The sequence below is a fragment of the Delphinapterus leucas genome, chromosome 9 (assembly GCF_059928025.1).
Source record: "Delphinapterus leucas isolate spDelLeu-1000000601 "Yukka" chromosome 9, BTC_Dleu_Yukka2, whole genome shotgun sequence".
In the NCBI taxonomy this organism is placed as follows: Eukaryota; Metazoa; Chordata; class Mammalia; order Artiodactyla; family Monodontidae; genus Delphinapterus; species Delphinapterus leucas.
In genome coordinates, this window is record NC_143137.1 from 103,624,009 (window position 1) to 103,645,177 (window position 21,169).

The following is a 21,169-nucleotide window of genomic DNA, read 5'->3' on the forward strand; positions in this document are numbered from 1 at the left end:
CATTGTCTTTAGCTGAGTAGCTGGCGAATAGCACAATAAGCACTTTGCTGCCGTCTCCAAATCCAGGGTCATTTCCACCCCATCCAGACAAGGAAGGAGAGTGCTGCTGGCTTGGGGTCTGGTGGACTCCAGGGTGTTTGGGTCTCCACCCAGGCAGCCCCAGCTGTCAGCTTGCTTGGAACTGCCCTGCTCCAAGTGAGACCTCATCATGTTTGCAGACTGGTTTCTTTTCTCTTTGTGCAGGTTTTGCCTCTGAGGAAGCCCGGTCACCATGAATGCACATGAGTTCCGCAGGAGAGGGAAGGAGATGGTGGATTACGTGGCTGACTACTTGGAGGGCGTCGAGGGGCGCCAGGTGTACCCCGACGTGGAGCCTGGCTACCTGCGCCCCCTGCTCCCCACTGCTGCTCCTCAGGAGCCAGAAACATTTGAGGACATCATTAAGGACGTCGAGAAGATCATCATGCCAGGGGTAAGCCTGTGTCCAAGATCGGAAAACAGGAGGGCTAGTGCTAATTTAATATTGATACTGACTGGGCGTCAGGCAATTCATATGAATTATTTCACCTAATCCTCACAACCATTTCCTTGGATAGAAACTTTTTTATTTCTATTTTATAACTGAGGCAACTGAAGCCCAGAGAGGTTGGGTGATCAGCCTAAGGTCGCACAGCTAGTAAGTGACGGAGCCAGGATTACAACCCAGATCGTGTGGGCTCCAAAGGCAGCGACTGTGCTTTCCCCCCAGCCCCGCAGTTTGTCACCGAACCAACTTGGGTCCGCTCACCCACATGCAGTAAAGCCGATCTACTGACACCAGGTTGTGGTGAAGGAAAGTGCAGAGTTTACTGCAGGTGCCAAGCAAGGAGTCCTGGACAGCTAATGCTCAAAAACCCCGAGCTCCCTGATGGGTTTCAGCAGAGCATTTTTAAGACCAGGTGAGGGAGGGGAGGCCCCGGTTAAGTCATCAGCTAGTGCACAGTTCTCTGATTGGTTGATGGTGAGGTAATGGGAATTCTCAGGCACCAGTAGGTCTGGGGGCTATGTGGTCATGGTCATCAGGTAGTTAATTTTTTCCATTTGGTGAGGGTTTTAGCATTGGTAAAATAACTCAGGAAATATGTGCATCAGATACTGTTATCTGGGTACTTCAGAGAGGAGCCACAGCAGAGGACATGGGGGAGGGGCCTGTCCCGGGAAGGCCCCATGGGGTCCTGCTCTCCTACAAGGTTAGACCCCTACCCTGAGACCCTGCTAGGTGAGAGAGTCGTCACATGACTGTTGAGGAAGTGAACCCCTGGAGGCTGGTTTCAAGTAAGTTAATTGCTCCAAATAAAGCACACTCTTACTATTTTGTGTTCAGCAGAGGGGAGATCACACGTGTGGAAGAAATGTTTCCTTTATTTTACGTGAGAATATGGGCTGCGTGGTGCTGTGTCCTCTTTGAGGCCAGTGTGCCTCGGTGTGGGGTGTGCCAGGGGCCGCAGACAGGAGTGGGGAGGACCCAGGACAGTTGTCCCCACAAGAGTCACTTGGAAGGGAGCAGACAGCTCCAGTTCAAAGGAAACTGCACTGCGGCTTCATGCTTGCACGGTGAGGTGTTCCCTGCCCAGGACTCGCCTAAAAGCATGTTCACTGCTGTGGCAGGAGGGCCAGACCCTCAGCCTTACCCTCTCATCTGCAGTCAGGACCCCGGGGCGTGGGATCTCAGGACCTGGGGCTCAGGGTGCAGAGCCCCTGCCCACGGGGTACTGGGCCTCCGGCCTCAGCTCCCTGATAAGTCCCTCAAGCCCAGCTCCCCTCTCTCGTCCTCCCTGGAGTTCCCGTGACATTTGTGCTTTGAGCTGAGCACAAGATTCCGGTTCTCGCCGGCCGGGAGGTTGTCTGTGCACACACGAGAAGCCGCGCAGCATCAAATCCCTCCCAGGAGTGAGGTTAAATGTCAGGCCCCGCCCGGGCTGTCCTGGCTGTTCTGCGGCTGCAGACACCGCCGCTAGCGTCTTGGACAGCGCATCCACTTCTCACGGGGCTGAGGCTGGGCGTCCGAGGCCAAGGTTCTTGCAGATCCCCCTCCTGGGGGGTTCTCATCCTGGCCTCTCCTCCCTGCGGGGGTGAGGTTAGGGGGGCCCACCCTCACCATCTCATCCTACCCATCACCTCCCGAAGGCCCCAGCCCCGGGCACATCGCACAGGGTTAGGGCTTCAACACAGGAATTTGGGGACACACACTACAGACCGTGACGGGGGCGCAGGGAGACTGTGGAACCCGGAAGCTTTGCTCCATTAGCAAGGAAGGGATTGTACGGGAGAGTGAGGGGGCAGCAGTAAGGCGGCTAAAGAAACCTCAAAAATCAGACCTCTTTTTTTTTTTTTTTGATATAGACTAGTTTTTGGAGTACTTTCAGGAAAAACAATCTCGTAACAGGAAGAGATGGGGCCTCAGGGGCAGACCCCTCACTGGCACATGCTCCTGGCCAGGATTTAAAGCAGGGTTATTCTAAGAGACTTGGTTGGCCATGGCAAACCCAGCGCCCTGGGTCCCCTGCCCCCGGGGCCGGCCTCCCTGGCCCCAAGTGACCGCCATGTCCCGTACAGGTGACCCACTGGCACAGCCCGTACTTCTTTGCCTACTTCCCCACGGCCAGCTCGTACCCGGCCATGCTCGCGGACATGCTGTGTGGGGCTATCGGCTGCATCGGCTTCTCCTGGGTGAGTGTCGGCAGGGGCGCCCTGGGGGTCCTTCACGGGGACGTGCAACCAGGACTCAGCCGGTGAGCAGGTGGCGGTGCCCCCGCAGGAGGGAGGTGGACCCAGCCCTGGAGGGGGGTGCCTCATGAGGGCATTTGGGGAAAGAGAGGGGGAGTCATGTCCACATGCAAAAGCCGGTTCTGCACAGCGGTGTGTTTAGAGGTACTTGGCTTGCATTCAACCCGCAGCCACGGCCCTGGAGCTTCTGCAGCCCCAGCATGTCTCCCAAGCAGAACAGGGATCTCTGTACAATCTGCAGTTTGAGAAACACTTCTGCCCTCGTCCCATCCCCTCTGTTCTCGGCCACGTCTGCCGTCCGGAGAGAGAGCCCAGCCCAGCATAACGGGAAAGAGTCCTGCCTTCCCAAATGCAGAGCGCTCGGAAGGAGGGCTGCTTGCTGACTGCGCCCAGGACCCCAGGGCTGCCCACACGCTGGGACTTCTCCCCAGGCCAGCGTCTGCTCTTGGCCTTTTGGGTCCAGAGTGCCTGCCTACTTGCTTGTGCCTTGGAGCCGAGTGGACTCATGACTCCTGCCTGAGGCCTGCAGGAGATGTGCGTTCTTGAACGCACGAGCAGAATTGCCCGCTGCCCCTGCCACCTTCCCCTTGCCCCCAGCTCCCCACTTCCACCCCCCACTGCTCCTCTTTAGCCTGGGGTCCACAGTTGCTGGGGGGGTAGGCCTCGGTGCCCCAAGGAGCACCCGGAGGGTCACCCCCGGGTCCTGCTGCAGTTCTCCGCGGAGAGCAGCCTGGGGCCGCCCTGTGTGGCCTCGGGGACCTTCCTCCGTCTGGGCTGAGCACACCCTCCCCTAAAGGACATTCCTTACATTAGACACCGCAGCAGATTCCACTCAGCTCTGCCACTCCAGAGCCATCCAAGGTGATGATAGCATCTTTCCAACTATGTCTGTCCTTCCCGAGGACAGTCTGATGGTCTAGGGCCTTGGAGGGTTTTCTTGCTGTCTCTAAGGTGTGCTGGCCGAGCCCCGGGTTCTGCACAGCGAGGAAGGTCCCCGTGCCTGGAGCCGGGCTCGGCCAGGATGGAGTGGGACCCTCCGTGTGGGGCTGGCCAGCAGTGCATGGGGAGCTGGAGAGCACTCGGACCACCACAGTGAGACCCACATGGACGGGAGGTCCGTCCACCCTCCGGCGGAGTCTGGGGCCAAGCCGCACCCCTCCTCCCCGAGCGTGGAAGGCAGGATCAGAGGCCTGCGGGGGGTCCCGGGGCTGCACCTCCTCTGCTCAGCCCATCTCACTCCTCCCACTGTGACTGTAGACGAGGGTCCACCAGGGAGCCTTTCTGGCTCCTTCTGTAAACAGGTGGCTGAATGAGCTCCCTGTGCGGGCCCAGCGTGGCTGGGGAGCGGGTCATTGCGATGGTCACTGCCTTCCTGCCCAGGCATCCTCCTCGAGTCACCGTCAAAGAGCATGTTTGACACCTTTTGGGGGCATTTGAACAGCATCTTGGATTGGGAGAGTTTAGTCTGGGTGGGATTCACTGGAAGATTTTCAGCAAGACCTGGGCCCTTGCTATGGCCCCAGCCCTTAGAGGTTTCTCTTGGAGAAGCGTGGGGTGACGTCAGAGTCAGAGGTGACGTCAGCAGGGACCCGTGCCTACGGGTGAGGCATGTAGAGACATGCAAACCCCTGCAGGCAGTGACCTTGGACTTCCAGCGGTCAACCTGGGCCCCGGGGATGGTGGCTCCTTCCATGCTTCTCCAGGTGCCGGGGTCGAGGGGCAGAGCAGAAGGTCATGTGTGCCGCTCTCAGCACCAAGTTCCCCCGCAGTGATCCTCAGTGATGCCTTGGGGATGCTGGGGGGCAGGAGTCCAGCCTCTGCCACTGCTTCTCCGGGAAACCTGTGATGGGAGAGCCCACCTTCAAAGGGGTTCCCACCCAGGGATAGGCCTTTTGAAAATGTTGAGAGCTTTTTGCTAAATCGACCCATCAAAGGGAGGGGAGTAAGGAAGCCTCCCTGTTTGTCACTCCACTGGACCCCAAGCTGGCGGGAAGGTGAGGGCGGCCAGCCTACGGCTCACCCCCACCTCCCGCCGCAGGCTGCCAGCCCAGCGTGCACAGAGCTGGAAACAGTGATGATGGACTGGCTGGGGAAGATGCTACGGCTGCCTGCGGTGTTCTTGGCTGGAGAAGCTGGAGAAGGGGGCGGAGTGATCCAGGTAAGGCAGGGCGGGGGTCCCACATCTGGGGTGCGCGGGCTCCCGGAAGGCGGACAGCAGCAGCTGGGCAAGAGGCCCTTGAGCTTCCTGTGTCCTCATGTTTCTTCTGGAGAATAAGCAGGGCTGAGCCTTAGGAAAGCTCTGGATCTGGATTTGGATCCCCGAGCCAGGCCCCTCTTTAGGGTGGGCAGAGTAGTGGCTATCGCTTGGCTGGTGCATAGCAATAAAAACAACAGTGGAGGGCTTCCCTGGTGGCGCAGTGGTTGAGAGCCCGCCTGCCGATGCAGGGGACACGGGTTCGTGCCCCGGTCCGGGAGGATCCCACATGCCGCGGAGCGGCTGGGTCCGTGAGCCATGGCCGCTGAGCCTGCGCGTCCGGAGCCTGTGCTCCGCAACGGGAGAGGCCACAACAGTGAGAGGCCTGCGTACCGCAAAAAAACGAACAAACAAACAAACAAAAAACAACAGTGGAGATTTGCGTGGTTCCCCATTGCCCGCCAATGTGCTGGAGCACTTCCCAGGCCTGGACTCTGTTCTCACAACGCTATGATTAGGGGCCATTTTAAGATTCCCATTTTACAGGTGAGGAGACTGAGGCTCACAGCAGTCAGGGAACTTGCCCATTGGTCCCCAGCTGGTAAGTTCTAGAGCCAGGGTTTGAGCCTACACCCGTGTGACCGCCACTCAGGGCCATCCTCAGTGGCAGAGGCTACTAGAAACGGCTGCACCTATGGGAACCCACCGTTCACCTAAAGATGCTGCCTTTTCTATGCGCTGATTTAATTCATTCTTCACCTGACATGTACCTTTGAGCGCAACTACGTGCCAGAGGGCCCATCAGGGGACAGGACACGCACAATGACCGTCACAGTGGAACACCTGTGGCACAAATGCCACTAAGAAAACTTGGAGTTCTTGGCTTTCTTCTTTTCTAGTAGGGAAGAGGGATGCTCCTAAACCCACCGCCCTCCCAGGGAAAGCAACCTTTACTTTGGAGAAAAAGGAATTTCCTTTTTCAGACACCGTCTTCTCTCTAAGAATCTGTCATGCATGGCAGTTGTGATTCTGTCCACTCAACGATGAGAACTGAGGCCCGGATGCCTCAGTGTGAGGTCACCTGCCGGAGTGGCCAAATGTGACAGGATGCGAGCCCCAGCCTCCAGGCCCGAGGCTGCTCAACCGACCAGGGTTTTTAAACTCCCATGCGTTTATTTTCTGACAAGCCTATTATCTTACAGTTCTGTAGGTCGGGAGTCTGAGGTGGATCTTACTGGGCTACAATCAGGGTTGACAGCTTGGAGGTTCTGTCCTTGCCTTTTCTAGTTTCTAGAAGTTTCCCGCATTCCTGGACCATGGCACCTCCTCCGTCTTCAAGGTGGCTGTGTTGCATCTCTCTCACCCTTCTTTCATGGCCACCTCTCCCTCTGACCCCAGATGAGAAAGGTTCTTCATGTTTCAGGATGCAGGAGATTAGATCAGGTCCATGCAGATAATCTAAAATAATCCCCCCTCCCCTCCTGTCAAGGTTCTTAAATTAATCACATTGGCAAGGTCCCTATTCCTTGTCAGGTAGAGAGTCACAGCTTCCAGGATGAAAGCATGACATCTTTGGGAGGCCTTATTCTCCCAAACACAGGCAGTACGGCTCAGGGTCAGGGAGGGAGTCTTCCTCTACCCTCACAGATTCAGATTCAACAAGTCTTAGGTGGGCCCAGGAATTAGCATTCTAACCTGCATGTCAGGTGATTCTGATGCAGAGATGCTGACATGCACTTTGATAAATAAGCCTTGTGCTGTGACCCATGGCTGAGTTCTCTGTGACCCACGGCCTATTTACTCTCTCAAAGTAAATCTTTTGTCAGATTTCTTATGTTTATGGTGGGATGCCTGAGGTGATGATGGGTAGTGAGACACGTCAGCACAGGGCAGGTGTTAGTGGTAGACAGGCTTTTCATAAGGGATATGATATAGGTTGGTTCAGTTGGAGTCCTGGCTAGCATGCTCGGATTCATAAAAGCGACGGTCAGGAGGAGGGTTTTGATAATGAAGTTGGCTGTGTGTCATTCTGGCATGTAGGGATTATGGAATGCTCCCAGGATTATAGGATGGCTTCGAAGATGTTTATGATGATACTGGCAGATTCTCTAGGAAAAACAGGGCAAATGGGCCTGCTGCATGGTCCTCGCTGAAGCCAGAGAAGAACTCTCCCTCTGTCAGATCGACTAGGGCCCGGTGGTTTCTGCCAGCGTGGAGATAAATCACATCATGGCTCCAGATTGTGCTGGGAAGATCAGTCACAGATGCTCTCGCGTAATGATTATGCTTGAGGGCGTCACCGATCCGTTTATCAGTAGGACTGATAAGAGGATAACTGCTGTGTCACCTCATATGAATCAGCCCCACCGTCTCTGTCCCCTCCTACCTCACCTCTTTGGTTACAGCACTTTCCCTCCTACATCAGCGATTCTGAGTGGGGCTGATGAGAATGAAGCATCAGCCATGAGTAAGGAAGTTTCCCTACGATGCTGTCAACGGGACTTAGACGTAGCGGCAACGATGATTTTTCTCACAGCTGCAAACATTTCAGCCACCCTGGACAGTTTTCTGCTGGTCAGAGGTGATGCATCCTGGGCAACCTTGGAAAAACCACACACAAAGATTTGAGTTCTCAGCTGCTTCCAGCTTTAGGGAGGGGACTGCTGTACATGGCCCCCTTCCACCCCCCCACACCCGCTCCCCGTCAGTCAGCTGCATCTCACCTTGCAGTGGGGAGGGGTTCCAGTCCCCAGCACATGGGTCCTGAAGCTCTGGGGCTCCGCTGCCAATGGAGAGCAGAGCCCGGCTGTGGGCAGAACAGAAAGTGGCCATAGTAAGAGCAAGAGAGGGGCTGTGATGGGGGCCTTGGTGTTGAATTCTATTCGACTCAGTTCCGGGCCTGGGGGTGATCTGATAGTTCATGACAACCTGGACCTTGCAGTAAACTTACTTTTTCTTTGTAATTCCACACATTTTGCCAAGATCTACTTTGTTCTATCTGTGCTGTTCATCTTGACCCCAACCCCCAGCATCTGGGAAGCCCTATTAATCCGAGACTCAGCTCTTCCCTCACCTGGGGACATTTTAGTCATTGCCTCTGGGCCACTTCACTCTGTTTTTCAGGAGCTTCCATTTTCCACGGATTGGGTACCTCTTCCATAATTTCTAACTTTCTTTTGTCATTTTCTTTTTTTTGTCATTTTCTCTTATGTATTTTTTGGGGACTTTTGCACGGTTTTTTCTACATCATCATCTCCATTTTCCACACTGCCAATTGATTGCCTTCGATGTCAATTTTGGTTCCGTTATTCCACTTAAGAGTATCATCCCCTTTCTACCTATGAAAACTAGACATCCATTAGAAAAATGGAAGAGACACGGAAACATTTAGGGGCAGCTTCCTTCCAGTGTCATTTTAGTACCGATGTGTTTGTGTGTGTGTGTGTACATATATGTGTACATAATACAAACAAAACTGGGATAATGCAACACATCATACAGATTTTCTGTGTGATGTTTTACTTACTATTTTATTGTGAGCATTTCCCATTGTTTAAATAGTCTCTGAGAATATTATTATTGCATGATTTTCTATGATGTGTCACAATTTATATAAATAGGAGATACAGTATATACATTGTGTCACATCTTTCACTCTTATAAATCATATTTCAAAGGACACTCTTTAGGATGAAGGTTAACAATCTCCTAAGAAGATCCTCAGCTTTCTGCTGGGGCTCCCCTGGTTGAGTCCATATTCACCACACATGCTCCACCAAAAATCAAAATCAAACAAAAAAGTTTTTCTGGGTCACTGGAGATTATAACTAAAATAATTTCACGTTCAATTCTTTTCAGCAGCCCAAGCTGATTCCTCTAGTTTGATACTTCTCAAAAATCTTAACGACTACCCTGTCAATCAAGGTGTGTGTATTATAATAATAGCTACTTTGTATTGCACACCCACTCTGAGCTAGGCTGTGTTTTAGTTTTATTTCTTGTGTTTAATGTGCTCATTTTTCAACCTCCAAATATTTATCAGGCTTGATTGGATTATCAACAACCTTTTTCATAGATGAGGAAACCGAGGCCCAGGAACGTCACGCATGGGACCCAAGGGCAGGAGCTATTTAGAGGCAAGGCTGGTGCACATGTGAGCTGGACCCACGAGTGTTCCACCAGCCTGTCCCTGACCCTTTGCTTGGGTGAATGTGCAGAGGTGGGCATGCTGCCATGGGCTCCATCTTTAAATTATCTCTTCTTTGAAAGACAATCCCGTTTTCCAGAAATAGCAGAAGCCCCGGCATTTGGTTATAGGAATAATTCTGACATCACTCAGCCCAGGATTCAATTGAGTCCCCCTTGGAGCCCACCCACCCAGTATGAGGCAGGAATCCCGCCCTTCCCACTGACAAGGCTGATTGTCTGTAATTTGCGAGGTCCTGGAGCGCCTGAGCCTGCTGACAGACGGGGGGCCCGGATGCGGGGATGCGGGGGGAGCCCCTCAGAGGCGTAATCACAGCTGCTGGGCGTCGGCACCGTGACGGGCGTCTGCATCAAACGGCAAATCATCCTTTGATCTGGACAAACGGGACCATGAAAATGGTCTCTTAATTGGGTTTGAAAGCTCTCTTGGAAGAAAAGCCCATTTCCCGCCGTATATGGGGTGACACTTGAAAACCCAGAAGATGAAAGGACATTTCTCCTCGCAGCATTCACAGCCGAGCGGCCGCGCTCACCGTATTTCTTTCTGCCTCCTAGCGGCTTTGCCATGGCAACCTTTGTCTGAGGCAGGAAAGCAAAGGTATCATTACTGTCCTCGGAGCAAGAATGCCCCTGCCCCTACCTCGGCCCAGATCTGCTTCCCACAGAGGCCTGGAGACCGGCTCGTTCTCCTGTCCCGGTCCCCGAGCCATGACACTTATGGATGCCTGGCTGACGATTTTTTCACTGGGCAATTTTTTGTTTGTTTGTTTTGAGTTTTATTTTCAATTCTTCTTGTCAACACATCTCCTTAATGCTGACTACATTTAGTGAAACTTCCTTTAGAAGTGTGTAATGACCCTTTCAGCTATAACTATCCCTGTTAATATTTTTTTTAATATTTTTTAATTCCACATATATGTGATACCATGTGGTATTTGTTTTGCTCTGTCTAGCTTATTTCACTTAGCGTAATGCCCTCTAGGTTTATCCATGTTCCAGGTTTATCCATGACAAGGTTTCCCCTTTTTTTGTTAAGGCTGAAAAATATATATTAATATAATCACATTTTCTTTACTTTTTTTTATTATTAATTTATTTATTTGCGGTACATGGGCCTCTCACTGCTGTGACCTCTCCCACTGCGGAGCACAGGCTCCGGACACGCAGGCCCAGCGGCCATGGCTCACGGGCCCAGCTGCTCCGCGGCATGTGGGATCCTCCCGGACCGGGGCATGAACCCGTGTCCCCTGCATCGGCAGGCGGACTGTCAACCACTGTGCCACCAGGGAAGCCCATGGGTCATCTTTACTATCATTACTCTGAATTCTTTTTCAGGTGGATTGCCTATTTCCTCTTCATTTTTTTGGTCTTGTAGGTTTTTACCTTGCTCCTTCATCTGTGACATATTTTTTTGCTGTCTCATTTTTTTTTTCCTTTTTTTTTATGAGTGGGGTTGTGTTCCTGTCTTACTGGTTGTTTGGCCTGAGGCTTCCAACACTGAATTTTGCAGGCTGTTGGGTGGAGCTGTGTCTTGGTGCTGAGATGAGGACCTCCTGGAGACCTCACTCTGATGAATATTCATTGGGGTCTGACGTTCCCTTTTAGTCCAGTGGTTTGGACTCGGAGCTCCCACCGCAGGAGCTTCAGCCCGACCCCTGGCTTATGAACCAAGATCCCACAAGCTGTGTAAGGGTGGCCAAAAAAAAAAAAAAAAAAAGAGAGGAGAATGATAACAAAGTAAAAAATAAAATTAGACTAGGAAACTAACAGGTATGTTAGAAAAAATTAAAAATAAAAATATAGATGAAACAACTGAAGCTAAAACAGAACCATAATAGTAAAAAGGAGGAGAATAAAAGGTGGAAAAGGCCTTGGCTGTGGAGGGCAGGGCCAAAGCAAGGGCGAAGTTTGGGCAGTGGGCGGGGCCTATGCTTAGGACCCACAGGGCTGGAAAAGGCCGGGGGGGATGGGGGCTTAGGCTCAACAGAACAGAAGGGGCTCAGACGTTCCTCCAGCCTCTGTTCTCAGAGGGCGGGGCACCCCACCTGGGAGCCCAGCAGGCTTCCTGGGTTCGAGTGGACATGGCAATCACCCTCCACTCCTCTCCTGCTCCTCCGGTCCCGGAGGGCCCCTCCCACCTGCCTCTCCTGATCTTCCTGGCCTCCCTCCTATGCCCCCAGGACCCACATGGCATGGAGGGGGCTTTGGAGGGCGGGGCAGCAGCCTGGGAGCTCAGCAGGCTCCCTGAGTCCGAGTGGGCGGGGCAAACGCCCTCCGCTCCTCTACTGGTGGGCCCCTCCCGCTTGCCTCTCTTGTTCTCTCTGGCCTCCCTCCTACGTCCCCAGGACCAACCCAGCCTGGAGGGGACCTCTGAGGGCGTAGAACCTGGTCCGAGAGCCAGGCAGACTTCCCCGGCCGATTAGGCAGGGAAAAAGTTGGGTGCACTCCCCCCTGATCTGAGCCCCCGCAAGGGTCCCTCCAGGCATGGGAACCCCTCCCCCCTCTCAGCCACCCCTCAGGGGCACTGGTCCTGTCCAGCCTCCACTTCTCCTCCCCCCCTCAGTCCCCCCACGTGCTACTGGTTCCCTTGGGGGTTCTGCCCATCTCCGTGGGCGTCGGGGTCCCCCACCAGCATCCAGCAGCCACCCTAGTTGTGGGGAGACGTGAACTCTGCGTCTTCCCACACCGCCATCTTGTCTCCGCCCCCCTCCCCTAAAATCTTATAAACCTCATAGTCAACAAAACTCTACCTTTAAAATTTTTTCTTTCTAATGGTAATACTGTTCAGCTCCTGGTTTCTTCCAGGATTTACTAAGATTCCGTGATCAAGAGCAGGGGGAACAGGAAAGTTGATTATAAATGTGGGGAGGTTCCCGCCGGGCAGATGTGGGCTCACTCCTAACCATCCCACTCCCTAGCTGCTGATTTGGGGCAAGTTACCCTCTCTGAGCATAGTTTCCCACCCTAAGATGATAAAATTTAAAAATGGGATTATTTTGCAAATTAGCTGGGCTAACACGATGGGTGCTGAATCCATATTCTCTTTCACCTCCTCCCACCCTCAGAAGAGTGAATTTTGCATCCTTCTTGACTACTTCGCCAAAATAAGTTGTCGACATTCGTTGTGTTAGCTTGCTAAGGCTACCGCAACGAACAACCACAGACGGGGCAGCTTAAACAACAGACATTGATTGTCTCACAGTCCGGAGGCTGGACGTCTGAGGTCGAGGTGGCAACAGGGCTGATTTCCCGGAGGCCTCTGCCCTTGGCTGGCAGGCGGGCATCTCCTCCCTGTGTCCTCATGTGGCCTCTCCTGCGTGCGTGTGTGTGTGTGTGTGTGTGCGTGCGTGTGTGTGTGTGTGTGTGTGTGTGTGTGTGTGCACATCCTCAGCTCCTCTTCTTACAAGGACATCAGCCAGGCTGGATCAGGGACCCTCTAACTTAGTGACCCCTTTATAGATCTTGTCTCCAAATATGGTCATGTCCTGAGGTACTAGGAGTTAGGGCTTCAACGTATGAAATTTTGGGGGACACACTTCAGCCTGTACCATCAGTGACTGAGGAAAATCCTGCAAGGCAATTTTTGAGTCTCAAAGAAGAGGAATCCCATTTATAGAAACATACAGATTTATCTGTCCACGTTGCTGTGCACACAGAGCTGGGCTGAGAGCTGTGCCCTGGGCCCCATCTCCTCCTCTTCCCGGGGAAATGGGCCAGCACCTCCTGGGTAGACCAGGAGGCGTCCGCGGGAAAGTGCCTGTGAAGTGGGCCCAGTGATGCCTGGTACGCGCTGAGTGCTCAAACATGTGGGAGGTTATCTTATGAAAAACAGACAGAGCAACGTTGAATTGATAATAAGAGCTGCAGGGGCAGTCACAGGTGTGCAGCCTTTTCCCGTTGAAAGGAGAGTGAACTTGGCAATTTCAGATGCATCTTTTAAGAAAATATGGGGACCCCAAATTCCATCTCCCAAGTTTAAGATGATTCCCTGGCTGTACTTGGAAGCCCATTTCGACCTTTTCTTTGATTTAGGGAAGTGCCAGTGAAGCCACCCTGGTGGCCCTGCTGGCCGCTCGGACCAAAGTGACACGATGCCTGCAGGCTGCCTCCCCGGGGCTGACACAGGCCACCATCATGGAGAAGCTGGTGGCCTACGCATCTGACCAGGTGGGTGTGGTTGCCCGGAGCCCCATGGAGCCTCACAGGGCAGAATGATTGGTGTGGTAGCAAGTCAAAACCCAACCAAGCTGTGCAGCATCATTTCCAATCCAAGAACAGTTCCCCAGGGAGACCTATGCTAAAGACAAGGTGTGGGCTGCAGGTAGGAACTTAGTAGATCAAGTTGAAAAGAAAATAAATGTACCATGAGGTCACCGTGACCCCACTTGCACCTGCTCGTGTTGAGGTCATCTGGCTGCCTTCAGAGCAGAGCTGTGGAGACTCATGTGGGACGTGGGCTCAGAGACCTGGGCTCGCATCCCAGCTCTGCTGTTTCAAATTCTGTGATCTCAGGCTCATGACGTCAATTCTCTGAGCCATTATTTTTAACCATCAAACAGGGCCCAAAGCGCCTGTCCCCTGATAATGCAGCTCTGCCAGCTGGTGGCTAAACTAAGATGAAGGATACAGTGGTGCTTTGTAAGGTTTCGAGAACTCTGCAAATCGGGGCATCTAGCATGTGGTCAATTCCAGTGACCAGCCCACTTAAAAACGGTTAAAAACAAAAACAAAACCGAATTGTGTGAGAAGGAACAGGAGGAAAGAGCATTGAGCGGTAGCTCCATGAGTGAAAGTGTAGTCAAGGGGGCACTGAAAAGTGGCACCACTGAAGGATTTGGTTCCACAAGGAATGGCTGATTTAGCTCTGCTGACATAATATTTGTAACAAATTTCTTAAGCCAGGCATTTCAACTGTGACAACTTTGTTCTAGTTAATAAATACGTGTAGCCGGAAATCAACACAACACCTATATTTTGATGCTTAATCAGGAGTACTGTCTCTGTGTGTATTCTAACTCTAGGCATTAGAGCTCCCTGCACATCAAGAAAACTATTCACTTCTATCTCCCTGGTTTCCCAGAAAGACACGAGGAGACTTGAAGAAAATGCACGTGTAGGTGTTCGGTGAACCTAGGCTGGGATAAGTTGCTATGAACGTTAGGGTGTAGCCTTTCCCAATAGGGTTTCCATGAGGGAATTTCACCCTACAGAAGTGATTTGTGATGCTTCTAGATTCTCCCAAGGATGGTGCATGGCTAGTACCATCCTAGGTGATGGCAGTCAGGTGGGTTCCTTACATCCACTGGACGGCCATGGGCTCTAGGACGCAATTCTTCCTCAGCTCTCAGGCAGGTTCCCCAGGAGCGGGACCTTATGCGAGGCTTTAGGGGTTCACTGTTTATTCAGTGGTGCTTTCCGGGGAATCCTGTAGGAGTTAGGGAAGCAGAATGGGCAGCGAAGGAGCAAAAGCAAGGATGTGGCCTCTGAGACAGTCACCGCCTGTCACCTCCTCCTGAATGGAATCTACACTTCAGGAGAGCCTTAGCCCCCGGGAGCACGGGGTCAAGGTGCTGGTTGTAAATTAATAACCTGATCACCTCACTCCTCACCTGAGGTTAAAGAGGACACACAAACCACGAGGAGAACTACTTCCGAGAATTGTCTTACGTTTCACAGACGATTTTAGAGCCTCAGAGGGAAAGAGTAGGAACCGGAGCTTATTGAGTGCCCTTATTAAGGACACACCATTACGTGTCATTATCCCAACTATGCTTTCAAATGGGCATTCACTGCTTCACTAGAATTCAAACCAATGGATGAAAACACCCCCAGTACTGCCGAGCACTTCTCGCTCTAAGTGTCTGAATCATTAAACTGGGAAGCAGATTCCTCAGGACCTGAAACAGCTCCAGGCCGGAAGGTGGGGGGCAGGAGGGCTGTGAGCTGCTGCAGACTCTACCCCTGCGCTCTCTTGCAGGCACACTCCTCGGTGGAAAGAGCCGGCTTGATTGGTGGAGTGAAATTAAAAGCGATCCCTTCGGATGGCAAGTTCGCCATGCGAGCTTCCGCCCTGCAGGAGGCCCTGGAGAGAGACAAGGCCGAGGGCCTGATTCCATTCTTCGTAAGTTTGTGTGGCTCCACGCGCGTGTCTGGGCCCTGCAGGGGTGGGCCCGCAGTGGCAGGGCCACTTTCCAGGCTGCCGCGGTGGTCACACGCCAGGTGGTACTCAGGTCAGCCCGCCTCTCCTTGAGGGTGGCTGGAGCAAAACTCCATTTATTTTTCCTTCCATTTGTGTGAATCTCAGAAACGAGTAACACCAGAGAACCCAGCCTGAAGGATGCTGCGAAGCCGAGAAGGCTTGCTTCTGCTTCCTGTTAAAAATGACGCCATAGGGTGGCCCCTTGACATGGTAGATGCGTGACGGACATCGGAGTGAGCCGAATTAAAAATAAAACACACTTCCCACCTAGATTGGTGTCCTCAGTAGATGCTAAGAGGCGTCCTTTGCGAGAGGTGTATTGCAAGCAAGCAGTGACTAATTAAAATACACATAAATAGGATATAATTAAAACATCTAACTAGCCAAATAGCAGCTAGTTTTCTTGTGCACGGGTGGGCTTTTTCCAGTGGGGAAGAAACAGTTGCTGTTACAACTGGAGGCTGGGAGCTGTCATGCCTGGTGTGATCATGGCATCAGCCGGTGTCTGGACTGGGACGTCAGGTGTGATGGCAGCTGAAAGGCTGTGATTGTGGCACTAGCCCCGTGAGGTCATCTGGCTGCACTTTGGGGTCATCTGGGGAGCTGTAAAGAATGCTGATGCCCAGACCTCGCTCCAGCCTCTCTGGGGATGGGACCAGGCGTTGGAGACGCTTCACAGCAATTTCCAGATTCTCCTGTGTACCCAGGATTCCATGCTCTGAGCCACACCTGTCAGTATCTGGGTATTTCCTAGTTGTAGAGCAATCTAGGTTCAACAGACTCAAGGGGCCATGTAGTAATAACTTCCACTACTTTTTAAGAGTTAATCTTTGAGACAAGCTTTTTTATCCAAAAAATTGTTTTGAGCGATTCAAATTTAGCGCCCTTTATTGAATATCTAACATGTAGGCTGGGAGAGGCACAGAGGGTATGATTTTATACACAATTTGATCCTGATTCGAGGAATTCCCAGAGGAATCAGGAGCATAAACAAATAACTGTGGAGACATCAACAAGATTCAGATTGTTGAGTTTTAAGATTTCTTTGTATATTTTGGACACCAGTGCCTTATCAAAAGGTATGATTTGCAAATGTTTTTTCCAAGTCAGTGACCTGTCCTTTCATTCTCTGAAGTATCTATCACAAAGAATAAGTTTTTATTTTTAATGAAGTCCATCTCATCAATTTTATTTTCATGGAATATGTCATTGGTACCTAAACACTCATCACAAAACCCAAGATGTTCTAGGTCTTCTCCAGTGTTATCTTCTAGGAGTTTTATAGTTTTACATTTAGGTCTCTGATCCATTTTGCTCTGGTTTCTGTAAAAGGTGTAATGTCTGTGTCCAAATCCATTTTTTTTTTTGCATGTGGATGTCCAGTTGTTCTAGTACCATTTGTTGAAAAGTCTATCCTCTCCCCATTAAATTGCCTTTGCTCCTTTGTCAAAGATCAGGTGACCATATTTGTGTGTGTCTATTTCTGGGCTCTCTATTCTGTTCCATTGATCTGTTGGTCTATTCTTTCCCCAATTTTACACTGCCTTGAATTGCAGTAGCTTTATAGTAAGATTTGAAGTCGGGTAGTGTCAGTCCTCTGACTTTGTTCTTCTCCCTCAGTGCTGCGTTGGGTAGGGAATTCCCTGGTGGTCCAGTGGTTAGAACTCGGCAATTTCACTGCCAGGGCCCAGGGCCCGGTTCAATCCCTGGTTGGGGAACTAAGATCCCGCAAGCCACGTGGCAAAATATATACATATATATTGTGTTGGATATTCTGGGTCTTTTGCTTCTCTTTATATACTTTAGACTTGGTTTGTCAATAGCCATAACATGATTGGCTGGAATTTTGGATGGAAGTTTATAGATCAAGTTAGGAAGTACCGAAATCTTGACAATACTGAATCTTCCTATCCATGTACATAGAATATTTGTCCATTTATTTAGATTTTTTTTGAATTCTTTCCTCAGAATTTTATAGTTTTCCTCATATAGATCTCATACATATTTTGTTAGATTTTTACCTAGCATTTCTCTCTCTCTCTCTCTCTCTCTCTCTCTCTCTCGCTCTCTCTCTCTCTCTATCTCTAGTTTGGTGTTAATGTACATGGTATTGTGTTTCTAATTTCAAATGCAAATTTTTCATTGCTGGAATATAAGAAAGCAATTGACTTTTGTATATTATCCTTTATTCTGTATCTTCTTATAATTGCTTATTAGTTTCAGGAGATTTTGGGTTTGATTTTGATTTTGGTTTTTTTGGGGGGTGAGGGGGTAGGATATCTATATAGACAACCATGTCATCTTCAAACCAAGGTAGTTTCATTTTTCCCTCCCAATCTGTATATCTTTTAGTCCCTTTTCTTGTCTTACTGTAATAGGTAGAATTCCCAGCATCGTGTTGAATAGGAGTGGTGAAAGCAAATATCCTTGCCTCGTTTCTGATCTTATCAGGAAATCCTGTAGGTTCTCACTGTTAAGTGTGCTCTCAGGTTTTTAATAGATATTCTTTATCAAGTTGAGGAAATTCCACTCTAATCCTAAATTCGCTAAGAATTTTTTATTATAAATGGATGCTGGATTTTGTTAAATACTTTTTCTGTATCTATTGATATGATTGTGTGATTTTTTTCTTGTTTAGCCTTTTGATATGATAGGTCATATTAATTGATTTTCAATGCTGAATCAGCCATGCATACCTAGAATAAATCCCACCTGGTTATTATTTTTTACATATTATTGAATTCAATTTGCTAATATTTTGTTGAGAATTTTCACATCTATATCCATGAGATATTTGTCTACAGTTCTTTCTTGTAATGTCTTTATCTGATTTTGGAACTAGAGTAAGTCTGGCCTTACAGAATGAGTTAGGGAACATTCCCTTTTCTTCAATTTTCTGGAAGAGATTGTAGAGAATTTGTTTAATTTCTTTTTTTTTAAACTGAAATATAGCTGAGTTACAGTATTATATTAGTTTCAGTTGTACAACATAGTGATTCAGCATTTTTACGGGTTAATTCCATTAAAATTTATTACCATATAATGCGTATAATTTCCTGTGTACAATATATCCTTGTTGCTTATCTATTTTATACATAGTAGTTTTTATCTCTTAATACCCTACCCCTATCCTGCCCCTCCCCCTTCCCTCTCCCCACTGGTAACCACTAGCTTGTTTTCTTTTTTCTTTTTTTTTAAAAAATTAATTTATTTATTTATTTTGTGCTGCATTGGATCTTCGTTGCTGCATGCGAGCTTTCTCTACTTGCCGCTAGTGTACTCTTTGTTGCGGTGCCGCGGGCTTCTCATTGCGGCGGCTTCTCTTGTTGCGGAGCATGGGCTCTAGGCGTGCGGGCTTCAGTAGTTGTGGCTCGCGGGCTCTAGAGCGCAGGCTCAGTAGCTGTGGCGCACGGGCTTAGTTGCTCCGCGGCATGTGGGATCTTCCCGGACCAGGGCTCGAACCAAGGTCCCCTGCATTGGCAAGTGGATTCTTAACCACCGCTCCACCAGGGGAGCCCTAGTTTGTTTTCTATATCTAGTTTAATTCCTTTCTTAAATATTTGGTAGATTTTACCAGTGAACAAAACTGGGCCTGCTGCTTTCTGTTATGGAAGGCTTTTAATTTACTGACTTTATTTCTTTAATAGATATAGGCCATCTTAGTCTGTTCAGGCTGCTGTAATAAAATACCACAGACTAGGTGCTTTATGAACAACAGAAATTTATTTCCCACGCTTCTGGAGGAAGGAAGTCTGAGATCAGGGTGCCAGGGTGGGCTCTGGTGAGGACCCTCTCCTGGGTGCAGACAGCTGACTTCTTGCCATGTCCTTACATGGAAGAAGGGGCAAGGGAGCTCTGTGTGGTGTCTTTTACAGGAGCACCAATCCTGTTCTCAAGGGCCCCACCCTCATGACCTAAGCACCTGCCAAAGGCCCAGCCTCCTAATACAAACAACTCTGGTTTCAAGGGTTTTGCGGAGGTGAGGGGGGAACAGAAATGTTCAAGCCACGGTATAGGCCTATTGAGAGGATCTATTTTTCTTTATGTGAGTTTTTGTAGATTACATCTTTCAAGGAATTGATCCATTTCATTCAGGTTTTCAAATTTGTGGGCATAAAGTTACTCATAATATTCTTGTACTACCCTTTTACCATCCATGAGATCAGTAGTGATGGTCCTTCTTTTATTTCTAATATTAGTAATTTGTGTCCTCTCTTTTTTCTTAGTTAACCTAGTTAGATGTTTATCAATTTTATCAATCTTTTCAAAGTACCGGCATTTGGTTTCGTTGATTCTCTCTATTGATTTCCTGTTCCTAATTTCACTGATGTCTACTCTAATTCTTATTATTTCTTTTCTTTTAGTTCCTTTGGACTTAATTTGCTCTTTGTTTTCTAGTTTCCTAAGGTGGAAGCTTACATTATGGATTTAAAATTTCCTTTCTTCTCTAGTATATGTATGCATTTCATGCTATAAATTTCCCTCTAAGCATTATTTTCACTGCATTCCACAAATTTTGATAAGTTGTATTTTCATTTTCATTGAGTTAAAAATATTTTTAAAATTTCTCTTGAGACTTTCCCTTTGCCCTATATGGTAATTAAAATCTTTACTATGTTGTCTTTCAAGCCATGAACATGATATATCTCTTCGTTTATTTAATCTCCTTTAATTTCTTTCATCATATAAGACTGTACATGTTTTGCTAGATTTATACATACAGAATTATTTTTGAACAACTATAAATGGTATTGAATGTTTAATTTTGATGTCCATGTGTTTATTGTAGCTTATAGAAATAGAATTAATTTTTGTATGTTGATCTTGTATCCTGTAACCCTGCTAAACTAAGAGGGTTTTTTTAATGGATTTCTTGGGGGTTTTCTATCTAGATAATCATGCTATATGCAAATAGGTACAGTTTTACTTCTTCCTTTATGACCTGTATGCCTTTTATTTCTTCTTCTTGCCTTTTTGCACTGGATAGAACTTCCAGTACTATTTGTATAGCAGGGATGAGACTGGGCATTCTTACCTTGTTCCCAATGTTAAGTGAAATGTATTTAGTTTTTCACCATTAAGTAAGATGTTATCTTTAGGTTTTGGTAGGTGTTCATTGCCAGGTTAAGAAAGTTTTTCTCTATTCCTAGAGTTCTGAGAATTTTTATCATAAATTCGTGTTGAATTTTGTCAGATGATTTTTCTACATTGATTGATATGGTCATGTGGTTTTCTTCTTTAGTCTGTTAGCAAGGCGGGTTACATTGAATGTCAAATATTAAACCAGCCTTGCATTCTTGGAATAAATCTCACTTGTTCATAGCGTGTAATTCCTTTTATATATTGCTGGATTCCAGTTACTAATATTTTTAGGATTTTTGCTTCTCTGGTCATGAGTAATATTGGTTTGTAGCTTTCCTTTTTTATAGTCTTGTTCTGGTTTTGATGTTAGGGTAACACTGGCTTCATAAAAAGACTGGAGAAGTGGTTCCTTCCTCTTCTATTTTTCTAGAAGAGATTGTATCGACTGTACTTTAAACATCTGGTTTTGAATTTAACGCCTTTCTATGTATGGGAAGATGCAAGAGTCTGGGCTCAGTGAAATCATTCCTTTGATATGCACCTTAACTGACTAGGCTTTTCTCCATCCTGAATTCCTTCAGGGTGCACAGCTGGGGGAGGCTGCAGTGCTGATGGCGTGATGGCCACAACATCCTTTGTTTACTGATGTGGCAGGTGACATTCTTGTCCACACTCTCATAATCTTGTGGTGGGACTTCAGAGGTAGTGCCGTGTTTCACTTT

At 48.9% G+C, this 21,169-nt stretch overlaps 1 protein-coding gene across 1 annotated transcript in view; it reads left to right on the top strand.

Moving 5' to 3' along the window:
- The first annotated feature begins 265 nt into the window (after nucleotides 1-265).
- DDC (dopa decarboxylase) overlaps nucleotides 266-21,169 on the top strand; it is a 55,160-nt gene continuing 34,256 nt past the window's right edge. The window contains exons 1-5 of the mRNA XM_022593194.2: nucleotides 266-472; nucleotides 2,596-2,709; nucleotides 4,805-4,924; nucleotides 13,199-13,333; nucleotides 15,144-15,287. Coding sequence (XP_022448902.2) covers nucleotides 272-472; nucleotides 2,596-2,709; nucleotides 4,805-4,924; nucleotides 13,199-13,333; nucleotides 15,144-15,287 — 714 coding nt within the window. The 5' untranslated portion in view covers nucleotides 266-271. The remainder of the gene's footprint in view (nucleotides 473-2,595; nucleotides 2,710-4,804; nucleotides 4,925-13,198; nucleotides 13,334-15,143; nucleotides 15,288-21,169) is intronic.